The 19,889-nt window shown below is 36.1% G+C and overlaps 1 protein-coding gene across 1 annotated transcript in view; it reads right to left on the minus strand.

Moving 5' to 3' along the window:
- Positions 1-19,889, minus strand: part of Cadps2 (calcium dependent secretion activator 2) — a 575,996-nt gene that overhangs the window by 264,645 nt on the left and 291,462 nt on the right. The window contains exon 7 of the mRNA XM_023703422.1: positions 14,493-14,604. Within this exon, the coding sequence (XP_023559190.1) occupies positions 14,493-14,604 (112 nt within the window). The remainder of the gene's footprint in view (positions 1-14,492; positions 14,605-19,889) is intronic.

The following is a 19,889-nucleotide window of genomic DNA, read 5'->3' on the forward strand; positions in this document are numbered from 1 at the left end:
AAAAAAAAAAAAAAAAAAAAAAAAAAAAAAAAAAAGCAAAAACCAAAGACAAATACAGTAACAATGTGGTATACAGATTCCCAAAACAAGAATAACAAGTTAACAATGGTTGTATACATTATGCATTTTATTGTCAAATCTGTTGCTCAGATTAATAGATATAGGTATGCAAGACTGGACAAACACTTGAACATTAACTCAGCAATCATATTTTTTATCATCTTTTTAATTAGTACATTAGTACATATGTATTTGTAGTACATAATGGTTAATTCCTGGTGTGGTGTTGGTACATGTGGAGAACACATCTCAATTCTTTTCATTCAGTCTTCCCAGCACTTCTCTATCTCTTGATCCCCTTCAAGTTTGAGGAAGATCTATCTCCACTACTTCCTATTATCTACATTTTGTTTGGCTTCATAGTCATCACTTAGGTTTCTCACATAAAAGAAATCATGCAAAATGATGCTTTTGCTGTAGACTTATTACGTTCAACATTCGGTCTCCCATTTCCTACATATAACTTAAGTCTGTCTTTCTTTTCAGTAAAGTAGTACTTTATTGTAAGCGAATACCACATTGCTTTATTTATCCATTGATGGACAGGTTGGCCACTCCCAAGGCTATTATACATCATGCTGTTATAAACACAAGTATGTAGATATCACTGTTACATGATCACTTTTATTTTGGGAAGATCCCTAGAAGCTTAATAGTGGGGTCAAATGGAATTTCGAGTTTTAGCTTTTGCAGAATCTCCATCCTGATTCCATAGTCGTAGTATTCATGTATATTCCCACCAGGACCATCACCAGCATTGGTTGTTATTTTTTATTTATTTATTTATTTTTGGCCCACTCAGCCCACCCTGATGGCAGGGCTGGCAAGGTATGTGGTACCAGGGATCAAACCGCGGTCCCCTGCCCTTGCCTAAGCTTGCCTCAGCAGGTGTTTTAGACCACTGAGCTATCTTGCTAGCCCCAGAATTGGTTGTTATTTGAGTTCTTCATGACAGCCATTCTTCCTGGACTTACATGGAATATCAGTGTTATCTTAAGTTGCATTTCTCTAATGGCTAGTGATGCTGAGCATTTCTTCATGAGTTTATTGCTCATTTTACTTATTGTGAGAAGTGTCTGTTTTACTTGCCTTTTTTTGGGGGGGATTGGGTCTTTCATGAGGTGGTTGAGCTATATATATATTCTAGATATTAGTCCTCTTCTATTTTGGGGCAATCAAAAATGTTTGAGTTGTTTGTATATCCTAGTTAGTAGTTCTCTGAGAAGTTGGCACAAAGTGTCCCATTCTGTATGCTTCCTTATTGTTCTGTTGGTTATTTGTTTTGGTATACATGAGCCTTTTAATTCATATGAGCCCATTTGTGAGTTCTTGGCAATGTTCCTGTGCAACTGGAGTTCTGTTAAAAAAAAGGTCCTGCTTACACTAATGACTTCAAAATTTATGCCTATTTTATTTTCAAGCATGCTAAACATTTCTGTTTTAACATTTAGTTATTTGATATATTTTGATTTTAGTTTAGTACATGGTGAGAGAAATGGGCATAACCACTTTCCCCAACACCATTTATCTTTCCTACAGTGTATGCTTTGGCCCTCTTTTCGAAGATGAAGTGGCTGAATGTGTCTGGGGTTCTTTCAGAACCCCCCAGTCTGTTCCTTTGATCCACAAGTCTGTTTTTCTGTCACTGTTTTTGTATGGAATGGTGATGACTCCCTCTTTGCTCTTGTAACCCAGACCTGTGCTGACTATTCTGGGTCTCTTTGGTTTCACTATAGGATAGTAGGATTACCCTGCTTCCCCTTGTATCTTGTTGCAGACACTCAAAACAAATTCTGGTTGGTTGGAAAGATAGCTGGATAGATGGATTCTTTAAAAATCAAAAACTAAAAATGATTTTCTTTTTTAAAAATGTATTTTAGTACAGGGTATACAGGGTCTCACAATACAAATTGGAATCCTAGTGATCTTCCTGTTTTTCAGCCTCCCAAGCGCTGGGATTACAGACGTGCACCACCATGCCCAGTCTGTCACCATCTCAGCATGCCCTGGGAGCAGGGCTGGTATAGCACGCTGAGAATCAAAGCCCGGTCTCTGAGCCTATCTGAGCAGGCGCTTTAGTCTGCTGAGTTATCTGGCTGACCCTTAAAAATGATTTTCTAAAATGAAAAACTAAAAAAAAAAAAAAAAAAAAAAAAAAAGGTTTGCCAGCTAAATTACTGCCAAAAGTTTATGACTGAAAATGACTGCATTAAATTCTAGAATTTACATCTCATTTATTTATCATTATCTAAAAATCTACAAAACTCTGATCCTTCTATTTCTGGAATGTGGAGGTAAACTACTGGCCGGTCAAAGTTGTTCTTGTCCCAGTCCCAGCACAATGCATTATCTTATACGGCAGAGGGAAGTGAAGACACCAGGTAGGATTAAGAAGACTCCTACATTATCCAGGTGGGCCACATGTCCTCACAAACTGTCTTAAGATGAAAGGGGAAGAGTCATTGTTAGTGTAATACTACAGAAAAAAGATCTCATCAACCACAGCTGGCTAAGAAATAGAATAGTCCCATGAGCCAAAGAATATATGCAGCCTCTAGAAGCTTGAGAAAAAAGAAAAATAAGTCTCCCCTAGGGCAATTTTAACCTACTGAAACCCATTTTGGGTTTCTGATCTTCAAAACTAGAAGAAAACAAATGTGCATTGTTTTAAATCACTAAATGTTTCATAATTTGTTATAGCTGAAGCAAGAAATAAATGCATACACTACAAGTTGAGAGTCATTCATCAAAAATTTAAATTTACCTTTTAAATTATTTCTGTTAAGTATGATTCAGAAAACTCCATTTCTCTTTCTTTCTTTCTTTCTTTCTTTCTTTCTTTCTTTCTTTCTTTCTTTCTTTCTTTCTTTCTTTTTTTTTGCGGTACTGGGGATTGAACTCAGGACCCTCCACTTGCCGGGCAAGCACTTATTCTACTGAACTATCTCCCCGGGCCCAAGTATGATTCAAAGGTGTCTGTACATACAGATTTCTATCATTAGTTTGATCTGTTTTAAGGTGTATATGGGTGCTCATGTGTGTGCTTATATTTATCAAATTTTAAAGGATTTTGTTTTGTAAAATCTTTTGAATATATATATATATATATATATATATATATTTGCACAAAACCTTGACTTTTCTTACAATAAATCTACATATATATATATGTGTGTGTATATATATATATTATATATATATTTTAATATTTATTTATTTTGTGAGTTGATGCAGGGTAGTGAGTTGGTACAGGCAGCTTGGACTCATAGTGATCCCCCTGTGCCAGTTTCCTCAGTGCTGGGATTATAGGCATGAGCCACCACACCAGGTTTCGGTGGCTGGCACAGCAGAAGTCTGGCATGGCATGTGGTACCGGGGATCGAACCCAGGTCCTTGCAATTGCCAGGCAGGCACTTAGACCATCGAGCTATCTCCTCAGCCCAAATCTACACATTTTAACACATTCCCATCAGCTTGAATCACTGATGTACAAATAGATCTAATAAAAATATTGGTTTTCACTAATAAAATTAACAAAAATCTGCCTGATGGAACAGTCATGTATGTACCACTGGCAGTTCAAGCTGCCCAGGATATATCAATCACAGCCCCATAGTGAATATGTTAAATGGAATTAACAATTAGCTTGATTATTTTGGTTATTAGAATGAAGACCATCATGTTTCTGTATTTTTAACAAATTTAACCCAAGCGATCAATACCAAATGATCAAGGATTATATCTTAAATTTCAAAGCCTTCTTGAAGAGTATGAAAAAATAGTGAAGTTTGTCAGATACTATATCTTCATGGCCCAATTAAGTATATTACTTTTTATTGATCTTCATATATCATTTTTATTGCTTGTAAGGTATTGATTTTCATACTTCTTCATGGATGCAACAATATATTCTACCAAAGCTACACTGCGTTTTTAAAGATTTATCTAGATAGGAGAATGTGATTATTATTCTTGATCTATTCCTTTTGGCCATAAATTATGAATAGCTATAACCTTTACATTTACCTAACAACACAGTTTCTATTACAGAACACTGCACAATTGGCTTTATTATGTCTTTTTATTAGTCTCATCATAATATCTGCCAATTGTGGAGAAGCTCTCAACTGATTGTGTCAGAGAATTTTGTGAAACAATTCGCACACCACCCTTAAAAGGCAGGTATTACCTTATTATGTCAATAACTTGATACTGAAGTTGAATAAATAAGGAAAATTATTTCCAGATTACAATACACATTTTCAATTTTATATTTCCTGCTCAAATTGACAATTATTTCTTTAATTATTTCACAGCCACTATATCAATATATTTTGCTTTGTTCTTACTCTTTTCACATTAAGTACATACTATAAGAAATTTTAAAACCAAGTCAGGGGCCGGGGAGATAGCTTAGTAAAATATGCACTTGCCTGGCAAGTGCAAGGGTCTGAATTCAATCCCCAGTTTTGCCACAGAAATAAAAATAAATGACTAAAATAAGATAAAACCAAGTCAATTTCTTTTAATATGTAAAGTATAATGGAAGTATGGAAAGAAGATAGGAACAGGTTAATTTTAAACTTTGATAATCTTTTTTAATTTAAAAAAAAACCTTATTTATTTATTTATTTATTTGGTACCAGGATTGCTATGCAGCTCAGCCTGGAGGTGACCCTCCTCTCTTGGCACCCCCAGCACTGGGATTACAGGTGTGGGCATGAGCCACCATGCCTGATCTCAGTGCACTAGGGGCAGGGCCAGCATGGCATGTAGTACCAGGGATTGAACCTGGGTCTCTGTGCTTGCCAGGCAGGCACTTAGACCACTGAGTTATCTCCCTGGCCCTCAACTTGGATAATTTTAATTGTAGCCTTAAATTGAAGTGCATGGAACATACAATTTGAGCAAAATGTTTTGGACCTGGTCAGATAATGCTGCAAGATGTTTTGAAATACACTAATAATGAAATGTAAGTAAATATAAGTAAAACATTTCTATTGAAAACCAACTAACATTCTCCAGTGGAAAGGAAAATTCTTATTCTTATTTTGAAGATAAAAATCTCAAGATCTAGCAACTATTATTTAAAAATTTGCCAAGATAATAAAACTAATGGAAATTTCCGCAAGTTATCATTTTGCCATATATGCAGATGGGTCAGCCATCATGCAAATTATGAGAAAGGAAGATGAGAGCATGAGATTGAGAAATCTCAATGATACTTTTTTATATACTCTCAAAATTAAATTAATGAAGAAATTACATGGCCAGACAGGAGGAAGGCAGGGAAGAGCAAGACCTGTGGGCAGAGGAAGAGAGGTGAGCGTGTCTGTGGCTTATGGCTACTGTCACAGAGTCAAAACCAGAATCAATGCTTTATGCAAGTACATTCGCCCTTTCAGTTTGTCACACTGAATAACCAACTAATTTAAATTTTGCAATTTTGATCTAAGGAATTCATTTTTAACTCATGCAATTTATATAATATACAAAAAGTACCGAGTTTTTGGTACCACTGCTAAAGGCAAACTGGATGGGTATTCTTCTGTCCTTTGGATTTACTGAGGTATGGTTATGAAATAAAAACTATGTTTATAATGAGAAAGGCATTGTTTTGATGAAAACTTTCAAAGATATAGCTAACTTGCAACACAAATGGCATCTGCAAAAATTCCCAGGGCATTGGGAGGATGGGACACGATGTGGGATGCTCAGTCTGGGTTGTAAGTGGGTTGTTTCCAACGCAGGAGAAAAGAAGACGGGGAAATGCAAGCACAGAAATAGAGCAGAGTGCTGGGCTGCCAGAGGCCTGCGTGTGGACACAGCGGCTCGAACCCTCAGCATCCTGCTTAGCGCCCTCCCTGGATACAGTTCTCTCTCCCACTCCCACCTCCAGGCAATCAGTGATTGAATTTCTGTCTCTACAAATGCCTTTTTGGGCATATAGTGCAGGGAAAAATCACACGACATTTTCTGGGGATGATAGAAACATTCCAAAACTGGGTATCTTTCTATTTGCTACAAATAATGTTTGAATATCTATATTTATACAAAAGTAATTGAACTGTACAGATAAGACAGGAGAATTTTCCATGTAAAATATATCTTAGTGAAAATTTTAAAAGCGAACAGTTTTTTGCAAACAGATTTTAGATAGTCAAGCAAAATCAATTCTATTCTTTTCTTTTCTTTTTTTTTTTTTTTTGGAGAACCAGTGATTGAACTCAGGCCCATGCACTTGCCAGGCAAGTGCTTATTTTACTGAGCTATCTTCCCAGCCCTCTCAGAATAAATTCTTTTCTATTATAACTATGAATAGGTAAAATGACACTGAATTAGGCAAACTTGAGGAAACTCATTCACTGGTCATCCACCCTCCCAACAGTCACTGGATAGGTAACTTCGAGCTACAAACTGACAGAAAAGTGCTGCAGCTGAAATAGATGTCATTTCCTCAGAAGGACACTATAACCTAGAACACTGTGTTCTTCAAGGAGATTCCACTTTGCTAAAATGCCTATTCACCCCTGTACGGGCCAGTTTTATATTAAAGAACCAAATACCTGACACTTCAAACTAGAAGGAAGAGAGGTTTAATTTGGTTCAAGGTTTCAGAGGTTTCCATCTATCATCAGCAGGGGCCAAGCAGAAACTGGGCAGACGCGCAAGGTGGAGCACCTCACTTCGCAAGGGGAAGCCGAGAACGCACCAGGAAGAACAGCAGAGAGAAAGGGGCCAGGAACAGAGATAGTTCCTGAGTTCATGCCTCCATGACTTAACCAGAAACACCCCAAATTTACTACACTCTTAAGACAATCAAGCTGACGAGATTAACCACCACATTCCCCAACTGAACTACACATTCAGCTAAATCACAATCAAAATCATTTCTGCCTTCCTTTTTGAAGAAATACACAATCTCATTCTAAAATTCGTAAGGTCTAAGAAAGGATCCCAGTTATGGGGGCGGGTGGGGAAAGAGAAGAAAGACGGAAGAAAAACATGTGTAAGGAAGGGACACACTGTCACGATCTGATCTCAAGACTTGCATAAAGTAATCCTGACAGTGTGATGTTGGTGGCAAGAGAGTAATGGGGTCACTACAACATAATAGAGTGCCCGAAACCCACAGAAAGACGGGACAACTCTGGAGTTCTCACTAAACATGTGAAGGAAATTTAATGTACAAAGTCTTTTCAAAAAGCTATGCTAGAACTATTTGCTATTAATATACAAAAATTATGAGATTTGATCCATATATAATTCCAGCACAAAAATGAACTGAAAAGAAGAAAAAGCTAAACATAAAATTTAAAACAACAAAACTTTTAGAAGAAAACAGGAGAATTCCTACTCTGAGTCTGGCAATGGCTTCTTAGATATGGCACCAAGACTACAGCTACTATAAATGGAAAAATTCAACTGAACCTCATCAAAATTATAAATTTCTGCTCTTTGAAACATACTGTTAAAATGATGAAAAGATGAGCCAAGACTGGAAGAAAAATATTTATATTGTATAATCTGGCAAAGAAGGTGTAAACGCTGAATTAGGATCTTTGAAAACTCAAAAATAAGAAAACAAGCAACCCAATTAAAAACTGAGGAAAATACTGGAACGGATTCTTCATCCAAAAAAAAAAAAAAATAGGTACAGATGGCAGGTGTGCACATAAAACAATGTTGCACATCATTATCTAAATTTTAGGAAAGTGCAAATTCAAACCACACAATAGCATCATATTAGAACTAAGGGATTACTGCAGCAGATATACCTACCATTTGCTCCATCTGGGAGAGGAAGTCCCCTATGATTCCCAGGAAATAGTGAAATGTCAACTTAGACTCCATTAATCACCTACAGGGAACCACCAAGGAGGGGGTCAGTTTACAGCTTGCTCGGCCCCTTAGAGGCAAGACGGTAGAAAACACCTCCCTGTACCTCTGCCTGGAGGAGGATCTTGGTAACTCCTCAGAGAACAACAGGTAAACATGCCCATGAATAACTAAAGATGCCTGTTATTGGTCTCCTTTGCTTCAAAGTCAGAATAAGTGATATCCTATAGCACCTCAAAGCATGTTTTTTGTTTTTTGTTTTTTGTTTTTTTGGCTGGTTCAGCCCAACTTGGGGGCAGACTGGCCCGGCATGTGGTGCCCAGGATCCAATCTGGTCCCTGTGGGCTTGCCTAAGATTGTCTAAGCAGGTGCTATAGACCACTAAACTATCTCGCCAGCCCCAGCACAATTTTTGTAAGCCAGACGAAATTATTCCTAGAAAAAAATATTTAGAAAGAATTTGTTCCATATCTGAATTATTTTGGGTCCTTCCACTGTCTGAGGTCATCCTTTTTGTCACTGTATGGCTACTGAGATTTGACTATAAATTCTTGTGAGTGGTTGCTGCATGAAAAAATTTAAGGGGAATGAGATTTTTTTCCTGTGATTTTCCAGTTTCAGAAAAGCCATATATTTCCTCGAACAATAAAAATAAAGTCGTATGATGAGGAAGTTGAATTAGACTTCAATTTAACAATAACTATTTTATTTTTCAGCTAATGGTATGAGTTCAGCAAATGGTATAAAGCAGCAAGTGTCTAGAGTTGGCTATTTCAATAGAACTGGACATTAATTTTGCTTTAAAAAGAAACACCTATAATTATAATTTCACTACAGATTCTGTAGTGCTGTTCTCATTTATATTCAGATATGTAATGCTGGCATTTTTTTAAAAAAGTTTCAAAAAAAGGTTGTCTGACTAATCAAAAGCCTATTTTAGGTTTAACTATGTACTTACTTGTAAAAAAAAAAAAAACCCGAATGGTTAATTATTCAATAAATCTTTTAAAGACTTTGTGATCTACTATTTTACATGCTAAATTTACAAGTTTTGAAATGGCTACAAATAAATTAAGGACATATTTAAAATCCTATGATCCAGCTATATGAATAGAGCATTCACCTAAATACTCTGGCAATTTAAAAAGTGTAACTCCTAAACATTTTAAAGTAAATTCGGAACTCATAGGGACTTCAACTTCAATAAGACAACAACAACATCTAAGAAAATAAGAGAGACCAGACAGGGTACATTAGATAGACCAGTAAATTAGAGATCCTAAGACAGGGCTGTTATTCAAATCATGCATTTATATTAATTTATCAGCTTTTCTCTTATCAAATTTCAGAAACAAAATGATGCATATTCTGACAACACATCAAAGAGTTCTTTGATGTTTAATAAGGCAAACAGAAGAAGCAATTTGAAAAAAAGTCAAATATACAAGGTAATTTTTACTTGCTACAATAAGATGTAACAAACTTCTTGAAAGATAATAGCTCATTTCAATGGAATAATCAGTTCAGCAAGGCTAATTTATCTTAATATTTAAAATATACTAAATTCACCACCTGTTATTTCTACACAGTATCCACATTGATAAAATAAGCATAATGCCATGTTGATACATTAGGTACAATATCCCCATTTTGAGAAATGTCACACAAAAATATAGAATTTTAAAACCAAAAGAACAAAACATGATACACATAAAATGAAATATTTATTTCAAGAATATTATGGCTTTCAAAATGTATCAAAACCCCTTCAGGATTTACCCTGGAACCATGTACCGCAACTTGTGGATCTTTTGTCAGTGTCAGCCATCTGGATGAGTCACAGCCATTTCCAGCAAACTTTTTGCTATGATGAATATTATCTAATCCAATTAGAAAAGCAGGGCCTGCAAGATAGCTCAGGGGACTAAGCTCCTGCTTAGGCAAGTGCAGGGAATAGGGTTCGACCCCAGCACCACATGCAGCACCGGCCCTGTCCCCAGATGCACTGAGCCAGCCACCAAGACCCCGCATGTTGGCGCACGCCTGCAATCCTATTGCTGGGGAGGTTGAAACTAGGAGGATCGCTGCGAGTGTAAGCTGTGTAGTGGTACCCTGTACCACATAATAAAAACAAGCAAAGCAGATGTTCTGAGTCTTTCACACTAAGTAGGAAAACAGATTCGCAGCTATTCCGTCCCATGGAGGTAGACATGTCAGCATCCTCCTGTATACACTGATGATCCAAAATCAAAGCCCTGCACTCAGTTTATGAATAATGTTGTGGCTTTTTTTCCTAACAGCTCTTTGAAAGAATGGCTTTGTAATGATACTTTTAAAATGAAGTAATCTTTTATTAAATCTCCATATACTTAGTTTTGTATTCAAGAACATCATTCATCAGGTTAAATGATCACCCCCAGGTGTAATAAATAATAATGCCTTTTGAAAGATTCAGTAGAAACTGTACCACCTGCTCGTAGATGTTCCACAGAAATACTAGATTTTCAAGCGGGTCTATGAGGTAGTCCTTGTGTTTTAGGATTTCCTGGACACAGTCATCCTAAGATGAACTACACCTCTGGGAGCTTGACGGGTCAGCTCTGTAGCTACTATGAATACTTCTGTTTTCTCACAAAAATCCCCGTCCTGCCTCTAGGTATGTTCTTAGCACCTGGTGGCATGTTGGCTATCAATTCAGGTGAAGAATCTCCATATGCCACCTCCATTTCCTAAAATAGGTGCTTGCATCTGCCATCCACAGACCCAATCTGCACATGAGGTCAATGCCAAAGACGTAACTGCCACTGCCCAGTGTGTCTGCAGTCCGAGCCCTCATCTCCCTGCACTACACGCTGCCATGGATTTGAGCTGCTTCTCCCTCTCAGTCACGAGGATCTTGACCCTGGCTGCACACTAGGGCCAAAGGTACTGTGTGCACGGGGCTATCAACACAAACACACACAAGAAGGCCCAGGAAGGTGCTGAAGTATTTGTCTTGGGCCCAGTCCAGACCGGTAACACTCTAGGTCCCAGAACTAGCCTTTTTCAGGATCTTCCGCCATAATAATGGTGAGAATGAATGCTTTCTTGTTTGTTTATTTTGTTTGGCTTTGTTTTTCTGGGAACATTTCCAATGCTGATAATGACAACGGTAAACCTCCACAATATATATTGTAGCCAAGAACGTAACTCAGTACATTAAATAACTATCAAAACATAGTTTTAAAAAATCTTTTATTTATTTATTTGGTACAGGGCAGCTTGGACTCGTAGTAATCCTCCTGTCTCAGCCTCCTTAGCACTGGGATAACAAGCGTGTACCACTGTGCCTGGGCAGCACAGTGTGCCCTGGGTAAAGGGGATAGACCCCGGGTCCTCACACTTGCCAGGCAGGCGCTTAGGCTGCTGAGCTAGCTCCCAAGTCCCCTACCAAAAATATAAAGTTTCTCATTCAGGATAATAAATTAGCAGCCATAAGTTTCCCTAACATGGTTGAAATCATTGTACAAAATGATAAAGGTATATGTGATATATAAATGACTATAGATTAAAATGCCTTTAAATAATACATGATCCCCATCGTAAGTCACTAAATTGTTTCCTAGCAAAATCTGTAAGTCACTTTCAAATGTCTTTATTCTCTCAGGTCCAATCATTTATTAACAGGTAGGGAAGAAACTCTGGGGTCCAAAAGCCTGAGCCTCAATCCTCACTCTTGCAGTTGCTGAGGGGTCTTAGCCATTTGGATTCTTACATACCAAAGACCAGGTTATCACCAGCGTCCACAATGAGGAACAGCCAGGGCTATGTTTGGAGAGTAAGCATTAGTAGGGACTAGTGATCCAGCAAAATGACAAAAAAAGTTGAGCTAGAAGTGATTACCGAGCACATTCATTTCATTTCACTTCAGGGCACTCAGTTTATGGACAAAGGGTCTGAGATTTCCAGAGCACATAGCCTGAGATCATACAGCCACTTAGGGTATAGTGGAGGGTGTCCTCCAAGGTCTGGCAGATACAGTATACATTTGCTAATGAGTATAGCTCAACTTCCTCAATGACTTTCACTCTTCAGATGCATTATTTTTTCCTTCTGTTGCATTGGTTACTTCTCAGTGCAGTAGTCAGAAACTTAGGGACATATTCAATGAAAAGAAAGCAATGACAAAAAAATATTGGTCTTAAAGTTTGAGTTTGTTATTGGTGGTACTGATACATATTCCCCTGCCCCAGACCTGTAATCAGCACTGGTTCCTTTTCATAATAACAGATTTTAGCAATCAAGATTCTGTGTATTATCACTTCTGAGTTAAGATCACTTCCTACTTAATAAATACATTAAGATGTATTCATTTTAATCATAGATTTAGTCACTACCCACAGAATCAATCTGTTTACTTATCTGTCCTATAATATATATATATATATATATATATATATAATAATCCTAGAAGTAACCTATCAGTTCTATTACCCACAACAAATATCATATCAAATCATTTTTAGTAATGTCTTTTCATAATTAAGCTTTACATTTCTCAATATTTTAATATATACAGAAGAACTGTTAATATAAAGAGAACTTGTACACATTTAAACCAAGTGTAAATAATGTTTATAATCTTGAAATCTATTTGAAGTCATTGTACAAATCAATAATTCTCAAAAAGGGGTGATTTTGTATATGACCCTCTCTTCCAGGAAACAACTGGCAACATCTAGAGGCAGTTTTTATTATTTTGACTGGGAGATGGAGCTGGAGGACACTATGGGAATCTACTGACTAGAGGTCCCAGCTGTCACTAAGTATCAAAAAACAAGACAGCATAACAAAGCAGCCCTTTGCTCAAAATATCAATAGTACTACCCCTGGGAAACTCTGGAGGAGATAAGAGAGTGTAAGACCTTTCTTAAGAGATGTAGGTGCATAGAAAACATATCACTCAGATCTCCAATTTATAAATTGCTTTATTATTTGGCCAGCTGAGAAAATAAGTTAAAATGACTTCAAGGATTACACATAGCATGAAATTTAAAATGGCTTCTCTTTGATATTGAAAAAGTTATAATAGAAACATAAGATAAAATCAATGATTGTTTCAATGAAAAACTCTGATTCATGCATTCATAAAAGCCATATGCTGTTTCTAAGATTTGTCTGTGATACTATGCTAAATATACACCTTTATTGTATGAATAAAGTGTGTGAATACAAAAGTTCAAACAGCATACCATAACTCTTAGGTATTAAGAAGTACATATACCAAGGAAACAAAAGAGGAAATCTAAACTTTGAGTGCAGATACACAAAACTCCTAGGAAAAAATTCACAAGTATATAAGTTAAAAAACAAAAAGGGACTGAAGTGAGTAGAGTTTTTAACTTTAAGGAAAAAACCCTTCCAATATGCAGTGTTTCCATAATCCATTAGTGTCTAGCAATGTGAAAGCTATACATCATTACAGAATTTTTAAAGGCATCTAAAGGGGTTATTTGCTGTAACTCATCTATGAATACAGATCTCAGATCTGGGTGAGATAGAGTCACACTGCCAAAAGCAGTTTCACAGCCTACCTCTTGGAATGCTTCTACAGTATTTCACAAATAAGACGGCAGATACACTTCCACTTCGACACACACCAATTAGATCACTAATCTACCAAAAGGTAATGCTTTTACTGCCAATGAAATACGATTAAAAAAAATTACCATGAATGCTGGTGCTCAGTGCCATCCCATAGAGTCAGGCTCATAAAAACATGACAATATGTCCTCACCCACCACATGCACTGGATCCAGCACCATGGGACTTCTCTCTTTTTTCCAATGTCAAAATGACCATGAAAGTAAAGGTCTGAATCAACTGAGGACACCAAGGCTTCTAGAATAGCACAACTCAAGACATTACAGAGGACTTTCAGAGCTGCTTTGGACAGTGGCAAGAACAATGAGATACATATGTTCAAAGAGAGGATGACTACTTTGAGGGGGAGTAAAGATAACGTGTCTTTATTAAAATTTAAATATTCATTATATTTTTGATCATACCTCATAGAATACATTTGTGCTGACATAAGGAAAAATTAATATAATATTACTATGTAGGTGAGAAAGAACTTCTCACAGGAAAACAGAAGAGATGAGTGAGAAGAAAGCCCTTCAGAGTCCTTGTGTAATGAGGTTAATCTCAATTATCATAAAGAACAGTTAACTTCATCTATGAAGATGACCCTTCTGACTCCTGGGGAGAAACGTGTTAAAGGAGAATTCACCTTCACCAGGAAGCCAAGTAACCTGGCCCCGCTCACATTCAGTGTTTAGAGCAGCACATATGTAGGAATGATTGCCTTGGTGAGGAGGAGCTTTGTGTATTCTTTACACACTCAAGCCCCACGAAGATCCTTTGCATGTTAGAGTCACTTATGCTTAATACACTGGAGTGGTAAGGTGGGGCCATGGGAAATTATAAATGAATGATTCTATGTAATTTATGAGTGCAGAGTTCACAGACTCTTTCTGTTTGCTTCTCCTCACCTCCGAAGCAAAAGAAATGAACACTGTACTTGTGAGACACACAGGCCGACCGCGGCTCACCTTTCCCAGCTCCTTGTCCTCCAAGGCCAGCACCCCAGTGCTTTCTGTGAAGAGCTTTACTTTGACCACAGGCCGAGGGTGGGTGGTAGTGAAGTCTCCTTGAGTTCCCCATCTGTAATGAAGTAACAAAGATTTTTAACAAAAGTATGACATTTTTTCCCAGAAAGATGTATCTCTATAAAAGGTACATTAAGCAAAGCTAATCTTTGTGATTCAATGAGATTTTTATCTTTGCTTTTGTTTCTGACAGATGGCAAATATAGCAACAATATGGCTTATCACCTGTTATAGTTATTCAGATGTTCAAAAATTAACATGTTTAACTGTGTAACATGCAGTGCTGTAAGACTTCAGGTTAAGGTAAAGCATTATAGGTGTAGTTATTAGTTTCCCAACTCAAATACAAATTATAACATCATTGTTATAAAGATTGCTGAGGATGTGTTTATGTAACAGGTGGTTTCTCTGAAAACTACCCTTTTTAATTTTATTTTTTTTGGTGGACCTGGGGATTGAACTCAAGCCCTTGCTCTTGACAAGTAAGTGCCTATTCTACTGAGCTATCTCCCCGGCCCCTGAAAACTAGCCTTTACTAGGACTTTACTCCACTTCCTTTGTGAAAGTCTTCATTATGCACCTATTTTTTTTTTAAATTGGGGCAATTATCTCAGGTCTACTGCATTATATGACTTTTTATGGCTCCTATCAAGAAGAAAGAAAGTTGCATCATAAAAATATAAGTGGTTCTCAGTTCATTTCCCAATACAATCTCCTAGGAATGAAATAACTGTTGACATCTGGCTTTTCAAATCATCATAACAAAACAACATGTTTTCTTGCATTATCTTTTAATTAATAGAATCTTGGCTTTATCACAAACCAATTTATTTTAGCATATTGACAAATTTAACAGGCACATACTTGATTTAAAAACCTTATCAATGTTTCTCATAACTCTGAGAGCTCACAGGCAATGACACTTAGCACAGCATGCCACAGAGCAAGATACACAAGATTTAACAGAGTTAAGATTCACTTGAAAACTGAAAACGCCAAATGATACATGCAGGCTGTTAGATGTGCTGTTAAAGAAAAAAATCTATAACTTTCATAGAGCTGTCTATGTTTTATTTTATAAATCTTATTCAGAAAGATTGTTAAATCCAGGCAACTGAAACAAACCAAGCATAATAAAAAATGAATAATTGTGATTTTATCTATGTTCTAGCATACATTTATATTATTGTAATATGTGTACAAAAGACATACATTTTTATGAAAGATTAGTATTTAAATAGAGGTTGTTCTTTTGAAATTGAAGCCATATGCCAGAGGGAAAACAAGAGAACCAGTTAGGATGGAAAAACAGTTTAATTTCTATTTCAAACTTCTACAAAGGGGTTAGCAAAAGTTTATTTTTTTTTCCTTGCAATTTCAAAAAATTACTGTGGTCAGAGGAAGAACAGATGTAAAATAGGAATAAAAATAAAAATAGACTCGAAATGAAAATGAGAGACCACAGAAAATTTCTCTGTTTCTTGTGTAGATACTTAAGCCTTGAGCACAATTTGGGTATTAACTGTGAAGGAGTATCTCATGACATACCTTATATTTTTTTTCTTTAGCTTTCATTGCATGGTTAAATTGGCAAGGATACTCTTGAGACACTCTCCTATAACTTCAATCAAATATTTCTGATTGTCTTGCATGTACTTTCAATAGAATGTCAAACTTTTACACATTTTTTAGACAGTTTTGCTACGTAGTTCAAGCTATCCTGGATTCACTATGTAGCCCAGGCTGGCCTCAAGCTCACAGTGATCCTCCTGCCTCAGCCCCCGAGTGCTGGGATTACTGGTGTGTGCCACCGTGCTAGGCTTACATGGAATTTTTAATGTATTAAATTGATGAAATTTTAAAATCATTTGGAAACATTCATATGGCTTTCTATGTTTTTTTTGAAATTCCCAATGTACTCTAGTAAAACATTCTCCAAGCACAAAAATATTGATGGGCCTCATTAAGTATATGGAATCTTTTGACTTCTGTCTTTTAGTTTTGTCTTGTTATTTTATACACAGGGAAATGCATATTAATTCTTTGCTAAACAGAATAGGAAAAATGCCAATATAAACCCCAAAATCTGTGCTCTTTTGGGATTCTGTGAACTTCTAGGAAATTATTTTAACATTAATACTTCACAAACAAGCATCTTCAAAATTTATGCCACAATCTACCGCTATAGTGTATCTCTCAAACACTTACTAAAGTATTTTACTCTGAAGGGTAACATACATTAAAAAAAAACTCATAAAATAAGATGTAGTTGAAGAAGAGCAATAAATGTAAACTAACACTCCTACCACTCTGGGTCTTGTGGCGAAAGTACCAGACCATGAAAGGAGCCATCTGTGTCCCCACATGGTCACATGTTCCTTTCTTGCCCAATTCCCACTGTGCTCAAGTAGCCAAGGTCCTGAATTTAATATTAAATTTTCTGTTGAATTTCTTCTTAAAGGGAACTATACTGAGGAAGGAAGGTTACAACTTCAAGGCCACGATAACTTTTCAACCATTAGGCTTTTTTAAAACATTGTTTAGGAATGGTAATAATTAGCAGACATACTTAGAAGTCAGGCAAGGTATCTAATTATTTAATCAATGGGTTTCAGTATAAGCAATCATGTACTAGAACACAGAGTCTGTTAACATATAGACAGGTATAAAAAAGTCTAGACCCTGGAAAGAAGCCTGAGATGTCTACCTCCAAAATTGTATGTCAAAATTAAGTCTGCCTCATAGACAATCAATAGACTATTCTTGTAGGGACCTGTAGGTTATCTGTATGAATCCAGCTAATTAGCAGGTCTGGGACTTGTGAATTGAGGACAGGGAATGCTAGCGGCCAGTTTCTGTGAAATGAGTAAGGTACTTTCAGTCAGGAAAAGCTGAGCTACAAGAACACTAGAAGATCCTGACTATAACAAGCCAGAAGACAATGGTTTTTATTGACAGTCAACAATGCAATTTAAAAGGATGTATAAATATAAATATGACAGCATTTAAATAATTCTTACATATTCAAATATGCCAGGATAAAGTATACATTGGCACTTTAATAATTTCTCCTATTAAAAACTAAAAATTAAAAAGTTAGAAAATGTTCATAAATTCTAGAATAAATGAATTAAAAACCTAAGCCCCCTCCAAAAAAGGCAAAGAGAGGAGATAATAGGCCTGTCTTCAGTATTCCCCTAGACATTTCCTTGTTTCTTACTTAACTGGCATGTTTAAACACTTTTAGTAATTAATACCAGTCATTATCTCCCTGTTTTCTCGGTATTGAGTAATAAAATGACACATTATTTTTGCTGTCAATTTCCTTTAATCAAAATGAACTGCCTTTTTGTACATGTACGAATATATTATTTATCAGGATTCAAACTTACAGTGAAAATTTTCAAATGAATGAAATATCTAGGAAGCACTGTACTAGGACTTCTCGGCCACAGAAAGTGTAGTTCATATATCAATGAAATAACTGACATTAATTATACGTTTGCAATTAAATAAACTCTACTGGAAATTTGTATCAGGAGTCAAAATTATGGTCTTATCCTTTCATCAAGTAAGACTATTTCTAGAAATTTGTCCTAAGCAAATAATTGTAAGTACTGAAAAGACTGTAAACAGAAACATGATATCAATACAATAAAAAACAGAGAAGCCCACTGGTCCATATTAAAAATTATTAAATGCTTTGTTATGGTTTGTACATTGTTGTCCCCCCCAAAGCCTCAAGCAGTCTTGGGGCGGCTTCTGGAGTTTGTGATTGAATATTGCAGGTGTGGATGCTGCATCTGCCCTGGGGCAGGTAATTTGCATTTCAGTGCAAGGAGGAAAGAGAAGTTAGCTGCTTGAGCTGCTGCTACTCCTCCTTGCATATTCTTGCTCTCATCTGCTGCCTTGAAAGGCTGTTCTCTGCCTTGTGCCACTCTCTATGTTGGAGCCAGCTAAATATGGGCTGAAACCTCCAGTAACTGTGAGCTAAATAAACCTTTCCTTCCTTCCTTCATTTTGGGTGTCGGGTATTTGACCCAGCAACTAGTAAAATGTAACTAAGACATGCCTGTATGTGACAGACAAAATGTCAACAAACTATCATCTTGGAATTTATATTCTACTGAATTAAAGATATCAAATATTCCTGTTATATTCTTTAATTTCTATCGTCTTCTTCCCTGCCTTGCACTCTTAACAGCTATTGCTTCCATGGTCTCCTGGTAGCTGTGGAATTGGATTTACAATTATGATTTGAAGGTTCTCAAATCTACTAGTATTTCTGTTTTAAAATATATTGAAACTCAAGAACATTAAAACAGAATGTTTAAGCTATTCAAATTATTTAACATATTCTTGTTGGCTTGAACTGTTGGTGGACATGTACACGACTGACATCAGATGGCTTGTACCACTGTTAGCAAAAACTGGTGTAATTGTTTTTTATCAGCCTTTTACTAATAAAATTATTAAAAAGCTGCTGAATGGAATAGTCATGCATAGAACCAGTCAGTGGTTCCAGCTGGTGGGCAGTCAGACACAAACTACAGCCATGTTATGTTTTGTTAATGCAAAATCTGTATCATGAAGAAAGTACAAATTCATGGTTACAGAATTACTTTAGAGTAGATTCTACCTATGTTCCTCATCTATGAACACCACATAATTCAATAAAGTATAGATAATTTCTAAATTAATCCATTATTTTTACTTAATTCTTATTTATGAATTTTTAAAATATGTAGTTACAATATGTAGCTAATTCAATCTACCTTAAAGTTTAATTTTGACATTCTATTCAAAGCATTTCTTCTTTATCAGAGACTGTATGAACATTAAATCCATATTTCTTTTGAAATTTTTAATTTAAATTTTCAAGCTGTATGAAATTTAATGATATTAAATGACAGTTTTCATTTTTTATTTATTCCAATATTAGATTTAAAAGTAAAATGTATTTATTAAATTATATAAACTTGGGTTGGGTTTTGAGCTTTATACCTCATCGTTCTATCTCCTCAAGTATGTGTTATTACTTTACTTATTGTGGTCTTAGAAAATGTTATAATTTCTATCAAAACAAAAAGGAAACAGAAAATTTCAACTTATATTTCTTCTCAGCAAAAAAGGAAAATCTCTTCTGAAATCAGGTGGTGAAGTCTTAAACTTCTTTGATATTAACTGTTCTGAATATGCTTGTAAAATTATTTCATCTGTATTTTGGGGCCCTACAGAATCTATTTCCTTTATATGGCTTGACCACTGCATCAAGTTACCATCAAGCTATTATAAGATTATTAAAATAATCAGGGGCTGGGGAGATGGCTCAGTGGAATA

Source organism: Octodon degus, unplaced genomic scaffold, assembly GCF_000260255.1.
Source record: "Octodon degus isolate 3935 unplaced genomic scaffold, OctDeg1.0 scaffold00170, whole genome shotgun sequence".
Taxonomy (NCBI): domain Eukaryota; kingdom Metazoa; phylum Chordata; class Mammalia; order Rodentia; family Octodontidae; genus Octodon; species Octodon degus.